We start from the raw sequence: 21,548 nt of genomic DNA, 5'->3' as shown, positions 1-21,548 counted from the left end.
GGATTTGGGGGGATTATCCAGGGTGGGCACCGGGGTCAGCCCTGTACTCACTCCTGTAAAACCTGTGGAGGGAGAGAAGGAGCTCCCAGCCCTCCAAACCCTTCCTGTGGCAGTTTCCTGTGAGAAAGGCACAGGGATGAAACAGCAGCGAGGGGACAACGCACACTCAGCCGCCTCAAACTCTCCCCGAGCCCCAAGGTGCATTTTGGGCTTTAAATCGGCCAGAAAAGGACAAAACTGCAGCTTTTCAGGCAGCCGGGGCGGAGCTGGTATCCGAGGCAGCACACGGGAGGCTGAGGGTGGTTTTGGCACACAAAGGTTGTGCCAGTGCCTGCTCCTGCCCACGGTGGTGCAGAGGAACAACCCCAGGGATCACCAATCCCAGGGATCACCAATCCCAAGGATCACCAATCCCAGGGATCCCCTCTCCCTTCCCAGCAGGATCCCAGTGCCGGGATGAGGATGCAAACCCCTCCCAGCTGCACAGGCAGGAGGGACAGGGAATTTCCTGCAGCAGGCAGAAGAGCTGCCCCTGAGCAGGTAACTCAGTAATTCCCTTTGTTCTAAGGACACGTGGGGTTGAAGTGATCCGTGGTTTTGGAGCAGACACTCAGCTCAGAGCCCTGTCCTAACCCTGCCCTCCAGCCACCGAACCAACACCAGGAAACAGAACAGCCACAAATTCACCCCAAATCCCACTCCCTGCTCCAGCAGCAGGAGATCACCAATCCCAGGGATCCCCTCTCCCTTCCCAGCAGGATCCCAGTGCCGGGATGAGGATGCAAACCCCTCCCAGCTGCACAGGCAGGAGGGACAGGGAATTTCCTGCAGCAGGCAGAAGAGCTGCCCCTGAGCAGGTAACTCAGTAATTCCCTTTGTTCTAAGGACACGTGGGGTTGAAGTGATCCGTGGTTTTGGAGCAGACACTCAGCTCAGAGCCCTGTCCTAACCCTGCCCTCCAGCCACCGAACCAACACCAGGAAACAGAACAGCCACAAATTCACCCCAAATCCCACTCCCTGCTCCAGCAGCAGGAGCAGCCCCGGCCCCACCCCATGCCCAGCCCAGCTGTGGGGATCCAAAACCCCAGGATGGTCTGGGTTGGATTGGAGGGAGCCTTAAGGACCATCCAGTGCCACCCTGCCATGGCAGGGACACCTCCCACTGTCCCAGGCTGCTCCAGCCTGGCCTTGGGCACTGCCAAGGATCCAGGGGCAGCCACAGCTGCTCTGGGAATTCCATCCAGCCCCTCCCCATCCTCCCAGCAAGGAATTCCCAATTCCCATCCCATTTCCTGCAGCCCAGGCTGGGGATCAGCCCAGGCACAGGGGGGTCTCTGGCCCTCCCTCCCCCAGCAGCATTCCCAAGCTGGGATCCCAAAGCCCATCCATTCTTCTCAGCCCAGCTCTGCCTCGGCAGCTGCTGCGACCATGAAGATTTGTAGTCTGTAAAAACAAAACCTCCAAAATTGACATTTATGATTTACCACTTTCTGTGCACCCCTCAGGAAAATGATCTTCAGGCTGAGGAGAAATGACCATTGCTGGGACGAGCCTTGCTGGAACGCAAAGATCCACGAGCTCCTTCCCTTCTCTCCTGCCCCGAGCAGGAGCAGCTCCAAGCAGCCCACAAGAGGATGTTCAGCAGGAGACCCCAGCCCTGGAGACCCCCCAGCCTATCCAAGGAGGAATTCCCAGCTGGGAATGTGCCTTTCGTGGTGTGTCCTGAACCCAGGGACACAGCTCTGTCCCTGGGCTTTTTCTTCCCAGGGCATGAAGGACTGTGGGCATTACGGGGTGCCCAGGAAGAGGTGCCACTTCTGAGGCAGAGCCTCTCACTGGGGCAGGGGGAATGGCTGGGCTATAATCCAGACTGGATTCTGGTTTCAGCTTCATCAACACCACAGACCCTGCTGCAGCCTGAGGACCTGGCAGGACCACAGGGAAGAGCAGCACAGGCAGCAGGACTGAGGCTGGCAGAGCAGCTGGATGGGACAGCAGAGGGAAAGGGGCTCCCCCAGCCCATCCTGGCACATCAGAGCTGCCCCTCCAGCGTGATCCAAGTGGGAAGCAGCACCCCAAGAGCAGGGATGCAGCACTGCTCTGCTGCAGCCACTCCCTGAGCTCTGAAAGCCTGACAGGACCTGTCCCCCAGCACACTCCCAGTGTGGGAAGGGTCTGCACTTCTCCCATGGCTTCCATGCCCCCCCAAGCTCAGGTTTTGTGTTTGCTGCTCCAGAGTTCACATCCAGCCCAAACCCAGCCCAATTCCCAGCTCTTCCCACACACAAAAGCAAAGGAGACTTCACAAACTCCACAGGCTTTGTACAAAAACCGCTTTTTTTTGCTTTTATTTCACAAAATTGGGTGGCTGCTGCAGGAATCAAACCGGCCCTATACAGAGATCAGGTGAAAAATGGGCACATGGATTATTTATACAGAAACAAAACAGAGTCCAGGACCCAGGTCCTCGGCAGGATCAGCGCTAGGACAGTAAAAAATAGTCTCCACCTGGATCCTGGGAACTGCTCACGCTAAAAACAACCTGAGGTTCTCTAAACTGGACTAAGGGCTGCACCAGAAATCCCACGCTCACCCCAAAGACCCTGGAGGGGAAGGAAGCCTTGGGAAGGGGGACGGGAAGGCCCCGGCTGCTGGAAGACCTGGCAAAGCCTTAGTTTGTAAATGCTGGAAGCGCTTCTGGAGGTTCCAGAGTTTTTGGGAACCTCTCTCCAGCCCAACCTCAACTGCCACCTGGACAAAAGCCACCCCTGAAACCAAGGAGCAGCACCCAGACCCTCGGCAGGGAAACCCCAAACGCTCCTGGGCCAGGAGGAGGGCAGAGAACCCGAACCACGGGCAGAAAAGGAATTTTTGCAGGACTTTTGCCCAAGCTTTGGCAGCCTGGAGGTGTGCAGCAGCAGCTCTGGAGCGCTCCCAGCCTGCCTGCTGCAGCTGCTCCCTTCCCCAGCCCTCCAGCTGCAGTGGGGGGACAGGAGCTGTCCCGGCCGTCCAGAGGTAGTTCTGGCATTCCCATCCCAGCCATCCCAACCCAATCCCAAATTCTAGCACTTCTTCGCTACCTACTTTTTTTTTTTGTTTTTTTTTGTTTTCTTCATTTTAAAAAGTACAAAGTATATGCTCCAAAAAGAGGGACTAAAAATGGGGGTTATTCCTCAGTTGGCTACTGCACCGAACTACTCAGGGAAGGTCCAACTACCACCTCCAGAGGCAAAGGAAAGGTAAAATCTGGAGCAAGAGAACTCCTACCATTGAGTGGTTTTATTCTGATTGATTCACTCCTGGTCTCATTCCCATGGATCAATATTTCCTGTAATAAGTTAGAGGCAGCTCTGGCTGCAGCCACCAGGAATCCCTGCAGGCAGGGCTGCTGGGCTGTGCCCCTGCTCCAGCACGTCCTGCTTCTCCTGCTCTGCTCCAAGCCCTGGTTTGGCCTCTCCTCTTGGTGCTTTGCTCTGCCCATAGACTCTGGAACACCCAACCACCCCGGGGTGGGCACATCCTAAAGCTCAGCTCTTGCCCTAAAACCTGGATTGTTTCACCCTTCGGGAGAAGCCCAAGCTCAAAGCACCAAGGGGAGGGAAACCAGCGTGGAGCTCTGCAAGGCAAGCAGGCCAAGGGGTGAAGGACTTCCCAGCAGCAACATGGAGGCACTCCTGGCATCCCTACCTGCAGCTTTCCCCAGGGAACGCCGCCGCGCCAACCGCGCCGAGCACACACCCACGGCCGGAGAGGAGGGGACACCTCCCCGGGGAACAGAAGGGAACTGAGGAATTCTCTTTTGGTCACCACTGTGCTGCTGTGGAAGCTCCTTCCTCCGTGCTTGGCTGCTTAGGGAGCGGCTGAGGCCGGCGGGGCTCCGGCCGGGGGGGGAGTCACTCCTTCTGCAGGCGGCGGAGGCTGCGCCGGGCCGGGGTCTGCAGGGACACAACGGGACAGTGAGGGACAGGGGGACCAGAGGGGGACAGGGAGGGACAGCGGGGGGACAGCGGGGAGCTGGACACAGAGAAGGGACACAACGCCCGCGTGTCCCCAGGCCACGGGACGGTCAGTCCGAGGGGAATTCCTGCAGCCAGGACCCAGGAACGGCACCGCGGCTGCTCCTGAAGCTCTGCTGCACCTTTAGTTTGCTTTTCCACCACCCAGCGCTGCGTGCACTCCATGAAAGAGGGGGAAATTCCCGTATTTTTATGGACAAGATGCTGGGGATGCAGCTCAGCAGCTGGCAAATCCATGCCAAGCAACCTCCAGAGCTGGAATTGGCACCTCTCACCTCCCAGCTCTGTGCTCGAGCCCAAATTACAGCTCTCCTCTGTTTAAAACAGATGGAACAATAGGCTGCTCCTCCCTCTGAAGGATGGATGTAGGTTAAAGCAGAGGAATCCACGGATGCAGCAAGCAGGAGGGAAGGAAGGGGGACACAAAGGGCCAGCCTCGTGCCCAGAGAGGAGATGCTAATGGAACATGACTGACTTGTTCAGTAGGGGAGGAAAAAAGGAGAAATTAAGAGAAGGGAAGAGAGCAAACAGGAATACAACCTGACACAAGACATTCCCAGTGGTAAAGGCTCGGGAAAAAGGAGGGAAAAGTAAGAAAGGCTGGGGAGCAGAGGAACAGAGCAGAGCCCAAACAGAAATAGCACAGAGTTCTCCCGCTGGGGCTGGGAACACCCGTGAGTCACAGCTCACAGCAGCTCCTGCTGCTGAAGCCAAAATCAAAAGGGCTTTTCCCAATTATTTTTTGGGAGAGGTGCTACAAGTGATGGCAATTCCTGCTCGTCCAGTGAGAACCACACCGAGCATTTTGGGGGTGAGGATTCCTGAGCAGCAGCTGGGCCAGGCTGCAATTAATAATGGCAAATTTATTGAGGAATTCCTGATGGAGAATTCCTCAGTCATTCCTCCCTGTGCCAGCTTGTCTTCTGCCTTCTGGGCTTGGCCACACTCTCACACTCATTCAAGCAACTCCCACACCATGGCTCCTGATCCAGCTGCTTTTTTGGCTGCCATAAATCAACTTCATTTTTGGAGGTACAGATTTTATACTGGGAATGTTCTTTACATGGTTTATCTTCTCCTTTTTCCTAATCAGGACTTCCATGCTCCAATTCCAGGGTGCCAAGTTTTCACTATGGAATTATTGAACTGGATCCTACTCTGACCTCCACTATTTAGAAATTATAGTTAATTCCAGACTCTCCACTAAAGTCAGGAAAGGCTTTTGATCATCACCACCAAGCCTCTGTACGGTTATAAATAAAATAAGGGATGTATAAATAAAATAAAGGACAATGGGATGTGTTGGGATGCCCAGAGGGCTGAGGAGCACTTAAAGCTTCCAGCACATCCCTGGCAGCACTCTGGGACTGGCAGCATGCTCAGATCCCACTATTCCTGAAGGGAGCAGGGGTTTCAGGGCAGGGGATCTCAGACCATCCCAGCATGCTCAGATCCCACTGTTCCCACAGGGAGCAGGGGGTTTGCAGGGCAGGGGAGCCCAGGACCACCCCAGCATGCTCGATCATCACCACCAAGCCTCTGTACGGTTATAAATAAAATAAGGGATGTATAAATAAAATAAAGGACAATGGGATGTGTTGGGATGCCCAGAGGGCTGAGGAGCACTTAAAGCTTCCAGCACATCCCTGGCAGCACTCTGGGACTGGCAGCATGCTCAGATCCCACTATTCCTGAAGGAAGCAGGGTGTTTGCAGGGCAGAGGAGTCCAGGATTATCCATCCCTGGAGGGTGCACTTACACATTCCATTGGGAGCTGCCAGCGTGCTCAGATCCCACTATTCCCACAAAGAACAGGGGGTTTGCAGGGCAGGGGACCCCAGGACCATCCATCCCTGGAGGCTGCACTCACACAGATCCCACTATTCCCGCTGGAAGCAGGGGTTTCAGGACAGGGGACCCCAGGACCATCCCAGTATGCTCAGATCCTGCTATTCCCACAGGAAGCAGGGGGTTTGGAGGGCAGGGGAGCCAGGGCTATCCCAGCATGCTCAGATCCCACTCTTCCCACAGGGAGCAGGGGTTTGCAGGGTAGGGGAGCCCAGGACCACCCGCCCCTGGGGCTGCACTCACTCAGATCCCACTATTCCCGCTGGAAGCAGGGGTTTCAGGACAGGGGACCCCAGGACCATCCCAGTATGCTCAGATCCTGCTATTCCCACAGGAAGCAGGGGGTTTGGAGGGCAGGGGAGCCAGGGCTATCCCAGCATGCTCAGATCCCACTCTTCCCACAGGGAGCAGGGGTTTGCAGGGTAGGGGAGCCCAGGACCACCCGCCCCTGGGGCTGCACTCACTCAGATCCCACTATTCCCGCTGGAAGCAGGGGTTTCAGGGCAGGGGACCCCAGGACCATCCCAGTATGCTCAGATCCTGCTATTCCCACAGGAAGCAGGGGGTTTGCAGGGCAGGGGAGCCCAGGACCACCCACCCCTGGGGCTGCACTCACTCAGATCCCACTATTCCCACTGGAAGCAGGGGTTTCAGGGCAGGGGAGCCCAGGACCACCCCAGCATGCTCAGATCCCACTATTCCCACAGGAAGCAGGGATTTTCAGGGCAGGGGAGCCCAGGACCATCCCAGCGTGCTCAGATCCCACTATTCCCACTGGAAGCAGGGGTTTGCAAGGCAGAGGACCCCAGGACCACCCCAGCATGCTCAGATCCCGCTGTTCCCGCAGGAAGCAGGGTTTCAGGGCAGGGGACCCCAGGACCACCCACCCCGGGGCTGCACTCACACAGATCCCACTATTCCCACAGGGAGCAGGGGTTTGCAGGGCAGGGGAGCCAGGACCATCCCAGTGTGCTCAGATCCCACTATTCCCACAGGGAGCAGGGGTTTGCAGGGCAGGGGAGCCCAGGACCACCCACCCCGGGGCTGCACTCACACATTCCGTTGGGGGCTGCCAGCGGCACACGCGGTCCCAGCAGGTTCCCGGGCAGCGGGGCCATCCCGGGCGGGGCCGGCCCGCTCCCCCCGTGCATGCCCGCAGGCATCATCCGGCCCGGCAGCATGGAGCCCGGCCCCGGCAGCTGACCTGCAGGGACAGAGGGACAGACACACACGGCTGAGGACAGGCAGCAGGGCTGTGCCCCAGCCCCGGCACAGCCGGCTCCGGGGCTGCTCACACCCCCAGGAAACGCCTTCCCACCCCCAGCACACCTCCAGGCAGGAACAGGGGGCACCTGGAACCCCTTCACAAGGGAAAAGTGGGACACAGCACAGGCTGGCACTGCAAGCAGAAAGGGCAGCCACGGAATCCAAGTGCCGGGAAGCAAATGGAGCAACAAGGCAGCAGAGAAGAGCCTTGAGGGAAAGGAGCAGCCATGAAGCCTCATGGATAAATCTCGTGGGAGAACTGAAATCATACAGTTAAAACTGGGCTCCACAGGAATTCCTACTACAATTCCCTGTTTTGCTGTGAGGGAGGATTCCAAGGCTCTTCCTCACAAACCAGCTCCATGGGAGACCTCCCTGCTCCAGCTACAACACCCGGCCTTGGGCACCTCCAGCTTGGGGCTGGTGCTTTAAAACCTCGTTTGAGGGATGGTTTGGCATAATCCAATTCCACTTCCTTCAACACTTCCATGGAGGGACAGTATTTGAATGAGACAGGGGTGGAAACAGCTCCAGCCCCCTAACCCCAGGAAAGGGGGAAGGACCTGAGAGCCAAAGGGGCTCCAGGAGAGCTGGAGAGAAACTTGGGACATGGGACAGGAGCCAGGGAATGGCTTCTCACTGCCAGAGGAATGGGATATTGGGAAAATCATCCAGTTCCAAGCTCCCAAAGACTCAGAGGCTTTGTAGCAAGAAGGAGATGTTCACAGCTATGAGGGGTGTAATTCACTGGCAAAATTAATGTTGATCAGGGAATAAAAATATAAAAACTGCAACAACACAGCTGTGTTTGAGAGGCCCAGGAAAGGTAGGAACTGAGAAATTCCCAGCCTGGGAGCTGCCACCTGACAGGAGCCTCGATAATTTGGCCATCCCTGAACACCACGGGCCTACGAGATTCTCTTCTCACTAACGAAGTGATTAATATTAAAATCTCTCTTCTGAAACACCTGAAGCTGAATCAGACTTTACTACACACTGAGTGGCTTCAGTGAAACTCCAGCACTGGGCAAGAATTCCTTCAGGGAAAGGCTGCCCAACCCACAGGGACATGAAGATTCAAGGATGTTTTATATACAAATCAACCCCAGTGGAGCTAAAACCACCACTGAACAGAAACGAACCCTACTTTATAAAATGTCTTTTCTTCATAAATGCAAAGTGTGCCCCACCCCTGGCAGTGTCCAAAGCCAGGCTGGACACTTGGAGCAGCCTGGGACACTGGGAGGTGTCCCTGCCATGGCAGGGGTGGCACTGGATGGTCCTTGAGGTCTCTTCCAACCCAAATCAACTCCCAGTGTCCCAGCAATGCTCTCTGGGAAGCTCCCTCCTGCCTGGGCCATGGAGTTCTTGAGCTTTTTTCCCTGCTAAACCTTGGAGGTTTAAAACCAAGCAGTTGAAGCTGAAGTTGTGCATAAGCTGAGAAGCTCCTCTGTGTGGGGCTTTGGCTGCCCATTTTTTTCCTATCCTGACACAGGCTGCAACATTTTTATCTCAAAATTAGCTTAGGGAGCTGGCAGAGGAACAAGCCCATCCCATCCCAGCTCCAAAACACCCAAGCTGAGAGTACCCAGGCACTGACCCCATCCTGAGTGGGATTAACCCAGGGGAAATCACGGCTGCCACCACAGCAGAACCAAAGCCCTGCTCCTACAGAGATGGTTTTGTTTATTTTCCAAGAGAAAGCGCTCCAAGACAGCGGCTCAAGCAGAAAATGTGGAAGTGTGACCTACATAGGGGGGAGAGCTTAGGAGCAGCAGCTGCAGGAAGAGATCCAGCCCAAAGGTTCAACACAACGAGATTTAACAGACTGAAAACCCCTCAGACGGAGGGGCTGGGCAGGCTCACCTTCCCCTGCTGCCAGAGCAGCTCCCCATCCTGGGAAACGGGGAGGAACTGCCTTTAGAGCCTCTCCAAGGTATTTATCTCCATTAAAAAGCATCTCCCTCTATTAAATCAGCACTTGAGGAGCACTGGGCTGATAAGCAGCCAGAGAGGTTTTTGTTTTGATGCATGAGGCTTGGAGCTGGTCCAAATCCTCCAGCACCTCTCCCAGCCCAGCCTGTGCAGGGAAAACCTGTGGACACAGCCAGTGCTCCGTGCAGGAGGGGCCTTGGCTGGGCAGGATGTGGGAGGGCACGGAGCAGCTCTGGGGATGAGCCCAGCTGACAGGGGAGAGGCAGAGAACAGCTCCAGGGAATGCCTGCTGCCATCCCAAGGTGTGCTCCTTCCCACTGGGAACGGGTTCCACAGGCTCTGGGAATCCTGGAATGGTTTGGCTTGGAAGGGACCCTAAAGCTGATCTCATCCCACCCCTGCCACGGGCAGGGGTATTCCAACAGCAAATCCACCCTTCCCTCCCCCTCCCCAGCCAAGCAGTGTGAATAATTAACCACAACAACTCATTTAGCCTCGTGTCTGGGGAAGGAGAGGCACAGTTTCCACTTCACTGGCACCCAGCGTTTCTGTTCCTGCCCCTCCCTCCAGACCCCTCCCGGGCCAGAGCCAGCCCTGCTCCGGGGTCCTGGGGCACCATTCCCAGAGCCAGCCCTGCTCCAGGGTCCTGGGGCACCATTCCCAGAGCCAGCCCTGCTCCAGGGTCCTGGGGCACCATTCCCAGGGGCACCATTCCCAGAGCCAGCCCTGCTCCGGGGCACCATTCCTGGGGCACCATTCCTAGGGCACCATTCCCAGAGCCAGCCCTGCTCCGGGGCACCATTCCTGGGGCACCATCCCAGGGGCACCATTCCCAGCCTCCCAGGAGGCACGTAGGAAACACTGGAGCATCTCTGGGGAGCTGCTGCTGTCACCCTCCAGAGGAAAGGATCCCCCACCAAACGTCCCAGGGAGAGCTCAGCCCTGCAGAGGGGAGGGGAGGGCAGCCCAGTGCTGGCTGCTCCAGAGGAGCCACTGTCCTGGGGTCTCTGATTCACTGCTTGAGCCCAGGAACTCTGCAGTGTGTCAGACATTTACTGCTTTATTCACTATTCCAGCCCCAGGCAGCCCAGCTGCAGCACAGGGAGCCCAGCGTGCTGTCAGTGTTCCTGTGCCACCGACCACCCTCACAGCTCCAATCCCAAATCACACCCTGCTTACCCCATGGATCAGCTCCAGCCCCTTTCACCACCCCTGACTTGGATCTCCTTTCACCCCACTGCTCCCTGCACCTCCCCAGCAAGCTCTGCACGTCTGATGGAGAAATAGGAAGCACTGACAGCTGTTAGGGAATTTTTACCTAAAGGAAGTGAACTCAAAATCCTTTTCTGTACCCAAAAAGCCCCCTGGAATCATCACCAGTCCAATAAGGAAGCAAATAGCATCCAGCAACTCAATTTAAACCCACAAATAATGAAATGCTCAGCAGCTGAAAAACCCCAAGCCCAAAATTCCTGACAAAGTCCTTTTTTTGAGTATTTCAACCATTGACAGAAAAGGAGGTAAAAACTATCAGGGAAAAGGTTATTAAAGTTGCTCATCCAGCTGTGGTGGGATCCTGCTCTCCTCATTCCATTTCTGCCTTAGGTCAGAAATTATTTACCAGCTGCAAATCCCATCTGAAGGAAGAGTTAACAATGACAGCTACTAATTCCCAGCTATCTCTCTTCCTCCAAGGATTTCCAGAAGTTTCTCCTATTCCACACCATGGGTATCACCAGAACCAGGAGTTCTCATCCCACTGATCACCAGCCCAGAGCTTGAACAGAAATCAATCCAGTGCCCAAAGTGGTAGCACGAGAAGAAACTGGGAATTTGATTTCCTATTACAGTGACAAGGTGCAGTTTTTCACTGTGAAACTGGAATCCAACTTTGTTTTCCTATTCTAAAAGTTTTCATTCCAGAGCAAAGAGGAGAACAAAATAAACTCAGGGAAAATGAATTCCATGGTCCAGCAGAGCCAGATGGGCCATGCCAAGGAGAAGTGGGCAACCCTTGGCTGGAGATGTTCTCCAGATGGGTCCAGCACTGGAGATGTTCTCCACCACCAAGTCCAGCCTGACACCTGAGCTAAAAACCATACTTCTGGGAAATGTCTCACTTTTAACTTTTAGGTAAGAGCTTGACTTTACTGCTTCTGCCCCTGAGCAGGGATTTATCCTCCTCTCTTCCCTCTCCAATGCCATCTCAGATCCTTTGCTCCCCACCATCCCTGCAGCTCTCGAGGATGCCGTGTCCTGCTCACGGTCTGCTGAGCCCAGGGTGGCACCTTCAGCTGCTGCTGAGCCCAGAACCTGCCTGGAGCCACCTCTGAGCACCACAGAGGTGAGCTCTGCAGTGGAACCTGGCCAGCACAGCACGAGCTGGGCAGGAATTCCCAGCCCAGCTGCTCCATGGTGCTCCTGGGTCACTCTCAGGGGTTTGGGGGTTTCTCCTCCCCATCCCTGGCAGTGTCCCAGGCCAGGCTGGACACTGGGGCTTGGAGCAGACTGGGACAGTGAAGGTGTCCCTGCCCAGGGCAGGGCGTGGCACTGGGAGGTTTTCAAAGTCCAACCATTCCAAGACTCCATGATCTCCTCACACTCACCAAATTCTGGGATCTCCACAAAGGCTGTGGGAGACTCGGGGGCAGATCCCCTGAGGGAACTCACAGCTGTGGGGTGAACAAGCTGAAGTTCACCAGTTTGCCATTTCCTCTCCATGCTCTCAAGTCAGAATAACTCTACTGTGCAGCCAAAGAGCTCTGGCAGCCCTGGACCTGCCAGGCATTCCTAACCAACTTCTCTGGAGAACTCAAGGCATGAGCCTCCTCTGCCTCCTAGGCAAGATCAGCTGGGCTCTGGCTGGAGACACAGAGGGGTTTGCTCCAAACCTAGAGCAGGCCTCAGATTCTTCTCTTTACAAGAGCATCAAAGCAGAGAACTGTCAGAGGAGGTGAGGGCAGCTCCTGGTCCTGGGGCCAGCAATGAGACAGCTCTGGAAGCTGCTGGGAGCCAGGAGAGCTGAGCCTCAGCAGGGCTTTGCTGCCTCAGCCAGGGGAGGTGCTGCTGGGAAAGTCAGTCTATGGAGCAGCTTTAATCCAGCCTGGAAGAGAGATGATGTGGCTAATGAGCAGAGCCCATCCCTGTCCCTGCTCTGGGAATGCAGAGCCTGGGTGGCAGTGAGGGGCTGCAGTAACACAGGGCTGTGTGAGCCAGGGGAGTTAGCAGCCCCAGGGAGCAAAGCCAGCAATGCTTTGTCCCACTCCCAGCCTCCTCAGCAGTGTGGGAGGGACTGTTCTGTATGGATGTGCCACGATTCCCTCCTTTCCTCTGCTCTCATTTGCCAGTTGTCCCTTCCCAGGTTATCCTTCACGTGAGCAGCCCTGAGCTGTCCACACCCCACAACAGACCCAGGGAGCCAGGACGTTAAATCTGAGCCTAAAACTACACCCTGTTTTATTACACCCCCAATCCAATTCCAGCAAAAACCACACCAGCTCCCAAACAGTCCCAGGGACTTCTGTCCATAGTAACTCAGGAATTCCCTGAGCCTTAGAAGCAGAGTGAGCCTGAGCCTCACCAGGCACCTCTTCCCCCCCTGCCCAGCCAGAACTCTGCACCTGCTGAGGGAACCCACTTGGATTACTCTCACACTTGGATTAGATACTTCCCATCTTTCTGCTCACCTGCAAATCCTGCTGTTTTCCTGGGCCCTTCTGCTCCTTCCCAAACCAAACACTTTTTGTCTCAAGAGGAAAACTCAAGTTCCTGCAGCTTCTTGTTGCCATGTTCTATGTGGATTATGACACTCAAACTTTCCAGCTTCTTCAGCAGCTTGCTGAAGAAGCCAAAAAAATCTTGCCAAATACTTTTGGCTAATAACTGATCAGGTTTTCTCCTGGAGCAGGTTTTGGTCAAGCTCCTCCTTGGCTGTATCCAGTCCCACAGCCAGGTTCCCACATGCTAGGCACTGTTATTTGATTTTAAATTCAACCATTTCAACAACTTTAGCAAATAAAAGCTGCCAATTCACATCATCACCTGATCACCCCTCCCTCTGGAATCAGGAGTACCCACCCTTGGAGAAAGCCAACCCTCAGCAGGACCAGTGCCCTGGCAGCAGGAGAGGCTGGACTGGAGCTGCCAGGTGACCCCTCCGGCCAACAGAGCCCTCCCCTGGCATCAAACAATCCAGGCAGGACACAGGAACCTCTCAGAGTCAGGTCTCCTGCCAAAGAAGGTCCTTAAGGAGCTTCCTGCCCCTGCTGCTCCTCCCAGTCCTCTCCCTTAATTTCTGTACATTTGGTGTGCCATGAAATGGAGAACTGGAGGAGTGATTGTTTTTGAAGGAGCATCTGCTCAGATCACCCAGTATAAAACAACTCTAAGGAAATACAAATAACCTAAAAACATCTGGAAGTGCTTGGGGCAGCTTCATATTTTACTTTACAGCTTGAGTGTCCCAGGCAGGGGACTCCCAGCCCAGCTGGACAATCTGCTCTGGGGCTGATGAGCCCCCCAAGGAAAAAAAGTGTTTTCCTGTGGCTGGCTGGAATTCCTCCTGCTGGTGCCCACAGCCTCCCACCCTGGCACTCCCCCACTCCTGACTTCTGGGGTTCCCCCCTCCATAAGATACCTCCTCCCCACATCTGGAATGGGGGTGGGAGCTCCACAATGAAGCTGCAGAAGGTGCAAAGCTCACCTCTGCAGCAAACTGTGTGTGCCAGTGGCACCATTATAAACCAGTAACCCAGGCCACCCACCCCCTCCCTCAGCAGCTCCTCTCCCTCTGGGCCCACTCCTCAGGGGTCAGGGCAGGAATTCCCTGCTCCCAGCTCTTACCTGGCTGAGGTGGGTGAGGAGGTGGCATCTGGTGGTGCATCATGGGGTAGGGTGGGGGCTGCTGGTGGGGCAGCAGCCCTGGGTGTGCTGGTGCCCCCAGGGGGTTGATGCCAGGCCCGCTGGGGTGCTGGTGGGGCTGCTGGGGGGTCTGGCTGTGCTGCTGCTCCATTTGCTGGCGAGCCCTTAACTCGGCGTACTTGAGCTGCTCCATGTGGAAGTTCTGCCTCTCTGTCAGCAGCTGCTGCCTCTGCTGCTCCAGCTGTGCCAGGACAGAGAGCACAGGTGAGTTAGCAATGATGCATTTCAAAGGTGCTGCTGCTCCAGCTGTGCCAGGACAGGACAGAGGGCAGTCAGCAATGATGCATTTCAAAGGTGCTGCTGCCCGTCAGTGGGCTGGGGTGGAAGAAGCCTCTCATCCCAACCCCACCAAACCCAAAAGGAACTGCTGCCCTGTGGATGTGTGAAGCAGGTTCTGGGAAAGGCTCTGGAGCTTTTTCTAGCTGGAACACATGAACTCACCTTGTTCTGTCCTAAAACCTCTCAGCAGCACAGCTCCTTACTCAGAGCTCTGCACTGAGAGCTCAGCCCTAGCACAGCTCTGGAAGAAACTGGGATTTTTTTCTCTCCATCTTCTGCACGTTGGAAAGAGGGAGAACAGGAATTTCAGGGGATTTTCTAGGAAAGCCTGAAGCAGAATGTGTGTGCAGCTGCAGGAGCTCAGGGATCACAGGCAGGATCCTTCTCCATCCTCTGAGTGCAGGAACTGGATGTCACAGCAGCCAGACACAGATTTGCACTATTAAGAGCTTTATGTAAAAAACCTCACGTCATTTAGGCCAATTAACATCAAATAGGCTACTTTGATTAATTAAGAAGTCACGTAGACAGTGAGCAACCTGGCCCAGGGAAGGTGCCCCTGCCCTGGGTGGAACTGGATGATCCAGAAGATCCTTCCTACCCAAACCAGTCTGAGATTCCATGGAAAGAAAAGAGCTACAGAAAGCATTTCCTACCACTGGGCATCTGTATGATGGGTCAGGTCCTAGTGAAGGAAGTGATATCTGACTTATTTCAGGAATATTGACACATTCCCACGTTATGACCGGACCCGGGGCTGCGTGACTCGTGTACAAATACTGAAGCAGTGTTTCAAGGTAGACTCCACAACTCAGCTGAAAAGCAGGTTGCCAAGGAGACTCTCACCTAGCACGAGTTCTCCAAAAATCCCAAAGCTCCCTCAGTAGTCGGTGCTGGCAGGCTGGCTGCTGACGAGGCAGGCATGGGGAGGGGAAGGCAGCTCACAGAGGCGGCATTGAGCAGCCCCAGATGGGCCGAGCTCATGAATTAAACATGGGCCCGGCCGGGGGAGGCTGCTCCCGGCCACAATGGCATCATTCACGCTGCCCTGGCTCTTTTCTGCTCTCATGTGCTGAGGGAAGCACCGATAAATCCACCCCACCGGGGAAATGGGGTGTGTGGGGAAACATTCCCGAGGTGGCAGACAGCTGCGAGAGGAATTCCTGCAAATGACCCCAAACAAAGGCTCAGGCAACACTTTTTTGTTCCTTTGAGACCCTTTTGTGGCCCTGCTTTGCTCTCTTCATGGCACCCCATCCCGTTGCAGTTTAAAAGAGTCTTCACAAGGATGCCTGAACAGCAGCCAGTGCCTGAAAATTCACACTGGAGGAGAAAAACCAGGGAAAACTTCCCTTCTACACAATCCCTGCGATTGGGATGAGGAAAGACAGCTGGACAGAGGGAAAAAGGCACAGAAAGACAAGTTAGAACGTGAGCTGGTGCTAAAGCTGAGCCTAGCTCAAGCTGGGGCTCTAGTGCAGCCCCAAAGCCCTGGTTCTGCAGCAGGCTCTGCCCCACCTCAGACACAACCCCCAGCTGCCCCCCACACTGGCACTGAAACAACTTCTCCAGTGCCACATTTCCAGTGGGAACTCCAGCAGTGACCTCAGCTGCTCTCCATCTCAGCCATTCCTGCAGCTGGAATGAGGCAGGAGCAAGGCTGAGAACCTTCAGCAAGGGCAGCCCTGCCACAGAACCCCAGGGTGCCTGGCTTGGGAGGGTCTGGGATGCCCCTGGCAGGGCAGGGTCCCCTGGGCTGTGTCCAGGGGGTCTGGGATGTCTCCAGAGGGGAGACTGCAGCCCCCCTGGGAGCTGTTCCAGGGCTCTGCCCCTCCATGGGCAGAGGCTGTTCCTGCTGCTGAGCTGCAGCTGGTGTGGTTTGGTTTGTGGCCACTGCTCCCTGTCCTGTCACTGAGCAGAGTCTGGCAGCCTTCTCCTGGCACACAGGTTGGGAGATTTGTGTGGATTTGGAGGAGAAAAACCAGGGAAAACTTCCCTTCTACACAATCCCTGCGATTGGGATGAGGAAAGACAGCTGGACAGAGGGAAAAAGGCACAGAAAGACAAGTTAGAACGTGAGCTGGTGCTAAAGCTGAGCCTAGCTCAAGCTGGAGCTCTAGTGCAGCCCCAAAGCCCTGGTTCTGCAGCAGGCTCTGCCCCACCTCAGACACAACCCCCAGCTGCCCCCCACACTGGCACTGAAACAACTTCTCCAGTGCCACATTTCCAGTGGGAACTCCAGCAGTGACCTCAGCTGCTCTCCATCTCAGCCATTCCTGCAGCTGGAATGAGGCAGGAGCAAGGCTGAGAACCTTCAGCAAGGGCAGCCCTGCCACAGAACCCCAGGGTGCCTGGCTTGGGAGGGTCTGGATGTCACCCAGGCCACCCCCTGGCAGGGCAGGGTCCCCTGGGCTTGTGTCCAGGGGGTCTGGGATGTCTCCAGAGGGGAGACTGCAGCCCCCCTGGGAGCTGTTCCAGGGCTCTGCCCCTCCATGGGCAGAGGCTGTTCCTGCTGCTGAGCTGCAGCTGGTGTGGTTTGGTTTGTGGCCACTGCTCCCTGTCCTGTCACTGAGCAGAGTCTGGCAGCCTTCTCCTGGCACACAGGTTGGGAGATTTGTGTGGATTGATGGGATCCCTGGGAGCTTTCCCTTCTCCAGCCTGAGCAGGCCCAGCTCCTGCAGTCTCTGCTCATCAGAGATGCCCCAGAGCCCTGAACATCTCTGTGGCCCCTGCTGGACCCTCTCCTGCAGATTCTGCCCACAAAAGTCACTCAGGAAAGCAGCTGGAATTCAGGGAGGTGGTTCTGGGTGTCACAGCTGACAGTCCCAATATCCAACACCCCTTTCTGTGCTGCTGTGGAAGTGGTGCACCAGGAGGGGCAACTACAAGCACTTAATGTTCACTCAAACAACAAATCAGTGCCACAGCCTCATCTCCAGCACAGGACTTCCTTCCAGGGGGAACTTCTCCATGGACAGGGTGCTCAGGCCTTGGCAGGGGCTGCCCAGGGAGGTTTGGAGTGCCCATCCCTGCAGGTGTCCCTGAGTGCTCTGGGCTGGGGACAAGGTGGGCATTGGGCACAGCTTGAACTCCATGGGCTGGGAGGGCTTTTCCCACCTCAGGGATTCAGGAATTCCTCCCTGAACAGAACCAGCAAAGCTTCAGGTGCCATCAGAAACTCTGGGTGGGCCAAGCTCCACCAACAGCCCCTGGTTTCCCAGACTCAGCACTGGCACTGCTGACAGTGCTCAGCTCCAACACAAATAAACGTGTTTTGCCTGAGATGTGCCCCCCTGCAGTCTGCAGCACTGACTCCTGTCAGCACTCACAGTCCCTGCTCCCTCCCTGCAAGGAAAAGCCAGGGCAGCAGGAACGACAGGCACAGTGTGCAGTGGCAGCAAGGAGGTTTTGCTGCTTTAATTATTCCACTAAATATCCACAATGACAGGTGAAAAGAGCGAATTTAACCACCAGGAAGCCAAGGGGAAAATCTGTATGCACATTTTTAAAAAGGGAAATGTCATATGCCTCAAAAGGGAGGAAAAAAACTCCCTGTCACTAATGGAATATATCCCCCAAAGAAAGAATCTGCAGGGAACCTTTCCAAAAGAGCTGGGTCCATTTCCTGAGCTGCCAGTCAAACACAGACTGAAACACTGGAGGATGTGGAGCAATCCAGAAATTCCTGCTGACATCCTGCTCCAAGAGAAGGCCACATCTTGTCAGACTCCATCAGTGTGATTAGGGGAACTCTGGACTGGAAAAGGTTCTCCATGGAGAGGGTGGCCAGGCTCCCCAGGGATGTGGCCATGGCATCAGGCCAGGCAGGGCTCAGGGAATGCCTGCAGGATGCTCTTGGTCACATGGCTTAGTTTTGGGTGCTGTGAGGAGCAGGAGTTGGACCTGGTGCCCTTTCCATGAATGGAAATGTAGGTGTAACTCCATTAAATTCACACAGAAGGGTAAATGCTGCAATCCCTGGAATTATGAATCAACATAACCCAGTTTGAATCTTCAACCCACCCATAGTAACTCTCAACAATGAGGCAGCTACATACAGAAAAAAGAAACTAAAAACTGGCCATTCTGATAGAAATGAGATTTTGAGTCATCTTTCAAGCAGCCAGAGAGGAAACACTTCTCCAAAGCCTCTGGCACTGCACGTGACACAACTGCTGGTAATTCCTGAGTAATCCAGGCCAGACAGCTTCTCTCCATGTCCTGACCTCACTGCTCCCTTCCCCTCTCCTGAAGCTGCTGCTGCCTTCCAGCTCAGGCAAACCCATCAGCAGCAGCACAAAGTGAGGCTGGCACTCCTGAGCATTCCCCTTCCACCTCCACATCCCCCTTCCAGGGCTTTCCCAGGAGCTGCTCCGAGTGCCCCCAAAAGCCTGAACTGTCTCCATGGAACCCCCTGGCTCAGGGGGAAAGGCACACAGGGCTGGTCCCTCCCCTAGGGAAGGGGGGGTTCACCCCTTTCACTCTTGCCAGGGAAAAGCTGCTCTGAGGTCAGGCACAATCCATGTGACAAGGCCACATGAAGCTCAATTCCATGTTTCTGCTCAGAGTAAGGATGAGGAAGCAAATCCAGGATACCCCAGTGTGCTGCTTATGGAACAAACACTGGATGGAGGAGGACAGGGCTCAAATGCCACTGTGGGAGGGAATTATGGGTTCCAGCTGAAGGAAGACACAAAGGAGAGGGGAGGAGCTGCTGGTTTTCCAGATGCAGTGAGAGCTTTAATCCCAAATTCCACTTACTGCCTCTTTCTCCCGGTCCATGATGGTTTCCAGCTCCTCAAAGTGGCGAAGCTTTATCTCCAGCTTCTTCATCTGAGTCTCCACCAGAAGGGCCACCAGGGACTTGATCTTCCTCTCCTCCACAGCTGCCAGGTGCTGGGGATGAAACACAGGGGTTGTTCTGTGACACTGGGCACAGGAAGGGGCTGGGAGGGGGGAATCATCCAGCTTCAGCCATCCTGTTCCACTTCTGGACAGGAAACTGGGAATTAGGTAATAAATATTAGGTGGGGAACCAGAGGCCCTTGGAAGATTATTAAGGTTTAATCAAATAAATGGGTGTGAAGGTTTCAGAGAAGAGGTGTGGAGGATGCTCAGAGCTTTCCCAGGGCACAGGGAGCCCTTCCAGTGGGAATGCAAATGAGGGAGAAGGAAGAGTCTGTTCAGTGGAGTCAGCTGAGGGTCACCCAAAAAGCTCCCAGCAGGACACACACAGGAGGCTGTGACCCAGAATGACCCCAAACCAGGGAGATGGCACTGCCATGTCTTTGCCATTAAAATAGATTTTTCTCAAGTAGAAGGCAAATTGATTTTTACAAGGATTAACTTCATGCCATTTATATCCACACATAAATAACACCAGAGATCTGTGTATATATATCTGATACACGAGGCAGCCATGGAAGTGTTTCACACCCTCAGAGTGTGACAAGTGTGGCCATGATGCCTCTGCCTGTTTCTGTTCAAAACCTGCTGCTCAGCAGGAGAACCCCTGAGAGTGCAGCCTGCCTGGGGGGCTCTGTGCTCACAGACCTGTCCAAGGACACATCCCTGTCACAGGGGACAGGTGAGGGCTGAGGGGAGAAGGAAACAAGGGAAAGCTGGAGCTCATCCAGCTCCAGCTGCAAACAGACCCCTTCTGAGGGAGCTGGGCCCCAAACTGGCCCAGAACTGGGACAAACCCAGAGCTGGAGGAAAGCAGCACTGGAAGCCTCCCCGGAACCCTGAGCACAATCTGAATTTCCCAAACCCATGTGACACCGTGCCATTGACAACGTTCACCTCCCTGACCCAGCAGCAGTGAGGGAGGGCTCAGTAAATGTGGGTAAATGCACTCCTGACTCCCTAAAGTGAATTTCAAATCAGGTCTGAGAACACCAGAGTGACCCCAAGCTCATCCAACACCACATCCCTGCGAAATTCCAGCAGCTGTTCCAGAACTGACCGAAGTGCTGCACACAAAATAATGAAACAAAGCTGACAGAACAGGAAACTTCACATTAAATAACACTGTTGAGTAAAATAAACTGGTTTGTATGAAAATTCAGAGTGAGGGAATCACCTGGGGATACAGAGTCTTCTACCAAACATTTCACTCTGTTTCACATGTGCAATTTTAATAATGAAATAGGATGAACATCTGATCAGAGCACATGATTAGGTAAAGGACAGGTTTCAAAATACACCCTGGAAAGGAAATTATCCCTGAAGTTTTTCCTAGACAGACTCAAAGAGGCTCAGCCTGGCACTACCCAGGGCTTTCCATGGGCAAAGGACAAATCCTTACAGCTGGAGCTGAGGAAAATCAGGAACACAAATTCAGTGGTAATTTGAAATGCCTGATAAACCCAGGACTGCACCAGCCTCGAGTCATAAATGAGCAAGTGATCCTAAGGGGCCTTTCCAACCTACCTGATTCTATAAAAAAGAATCACGGAATGCATGAATGGCTTGGGTTGGAAGGAACCTCATAACCTCAAGGATGATCCAGTGCCCCCCTGCCATGGCAGAAACACCTCCCATGTCCCAGGCTGCTCCCAGCCCTGTCCAGCCTGGCCTTGGACACTGCCAGGGATCCAGGGGCAGCCACAGCTGCTCTGGGAATTCCATCCCAGCCCCTCCCCACCCTCCCAGGCAGGAATTCCCAATTCCCAATCTCCCATCCATCCCTGCCCTCTGGCAGTGGGAGCCATTCCCTGTGTCCTGTCCCTCCATCCCTGTCCCCAGTCCCTCTGCAGCTCTCCTGGAGCCCCACTGGGATCAGCAGCCTCCAGCAATGATCTCTTCAGCCCCAGGCACCTCCAGCAGGAACTCGGGGAGGCCACGAGATCAGTGTTTGGCAGAGGTGAAACTGGGACCAGGACAGCTCTGGGAAGGGGAAGAGATGGATCAAGAGCAGCAGTTCTGCAGCTCAGCCCCAGCTGGAGCAGAGCAGGAGCAGCACAGGCCAGGAGCCATCAGGGATGCTTCTGCACAGAAAGGAAAAACCAGCTCACACTGGGTGTCCATTGAGAGGAAAATGAGCAGGAGGTACTTAAATTCTAATGCTGTTGGTTGAGAAACCAGAACCTGTGAAAACACATTTCAGTTGCTGGTCTGTGTGAAATACAGAGTCTCACCCTGAACATTCATGTTCACCATTTCTCAAACAGCACAACTCAACTTCTGGAAGCCACTGAGCCCAAAAGAAAAAAAAAAAAAAAAAAAAAAAAAAAAAAAAAAAAAAAAAAAAAAAAAACCCCCAAAAAAAAAAACCCCATTT

General features: G+C 54.6%; 1 protein-coding gene across 1 annotated transcript in view; it reads right to left on the bottom strand.

The window, feature by feature from the left end:
* Positions 1-2,321: 2,321 nt before the first annotated feature.
* SMARCC1 (SWI/SNF related, matrix associated, actin dependent regulator of chromatin subfamily c member 1) overlaps positions 2,322-21,548 on the bottom strand; it is a 61,965-nt gene continuing 42,738 nt past the window's right edge. Inside the window, exons 24-27 of the mRNA XM_041470217.1 lie at positions 19,028-19,162; positions 13,910-14,168; positions 6,921-7,070; positions 2,322-3,937 (exon numbers count right to left, since the gene is read on the bottom strand). Coding sequence (XP_041326151.1) covers positions 3,852-3,937; positions 6,921-7,070; positions 13,910-14,168; positions 19,028-19,162 — 630 coding nt within the window. The 3' untranslated portion in view covers positions 2,322-3,851. The remainder of the gene's footprint in view (positions 3,938-6,920; positions 7,071-13,909; positions 14,169-19,027; positions 19,163-21,548) is intronic.

Source organism: Pyrgilauda ruficollis, unplaced genomic scaffold (assembly GCF_017590135.1).
Source record: "Pyrgilauda ruficollis isolate IOZ18807 unplaced genomic scaffold, ASM1759013v1 scaffold242, whole genome shotgun sequence".
NCBI lineage: Eukaryota > Metazoa > Chordata > Aves > Passeriformes > Passeridae > Pyrgilauda > Pyrgilauda ruficollis.
This window is presented reverse-complemented; position numbering and strand designations above follow the sequence as displayed.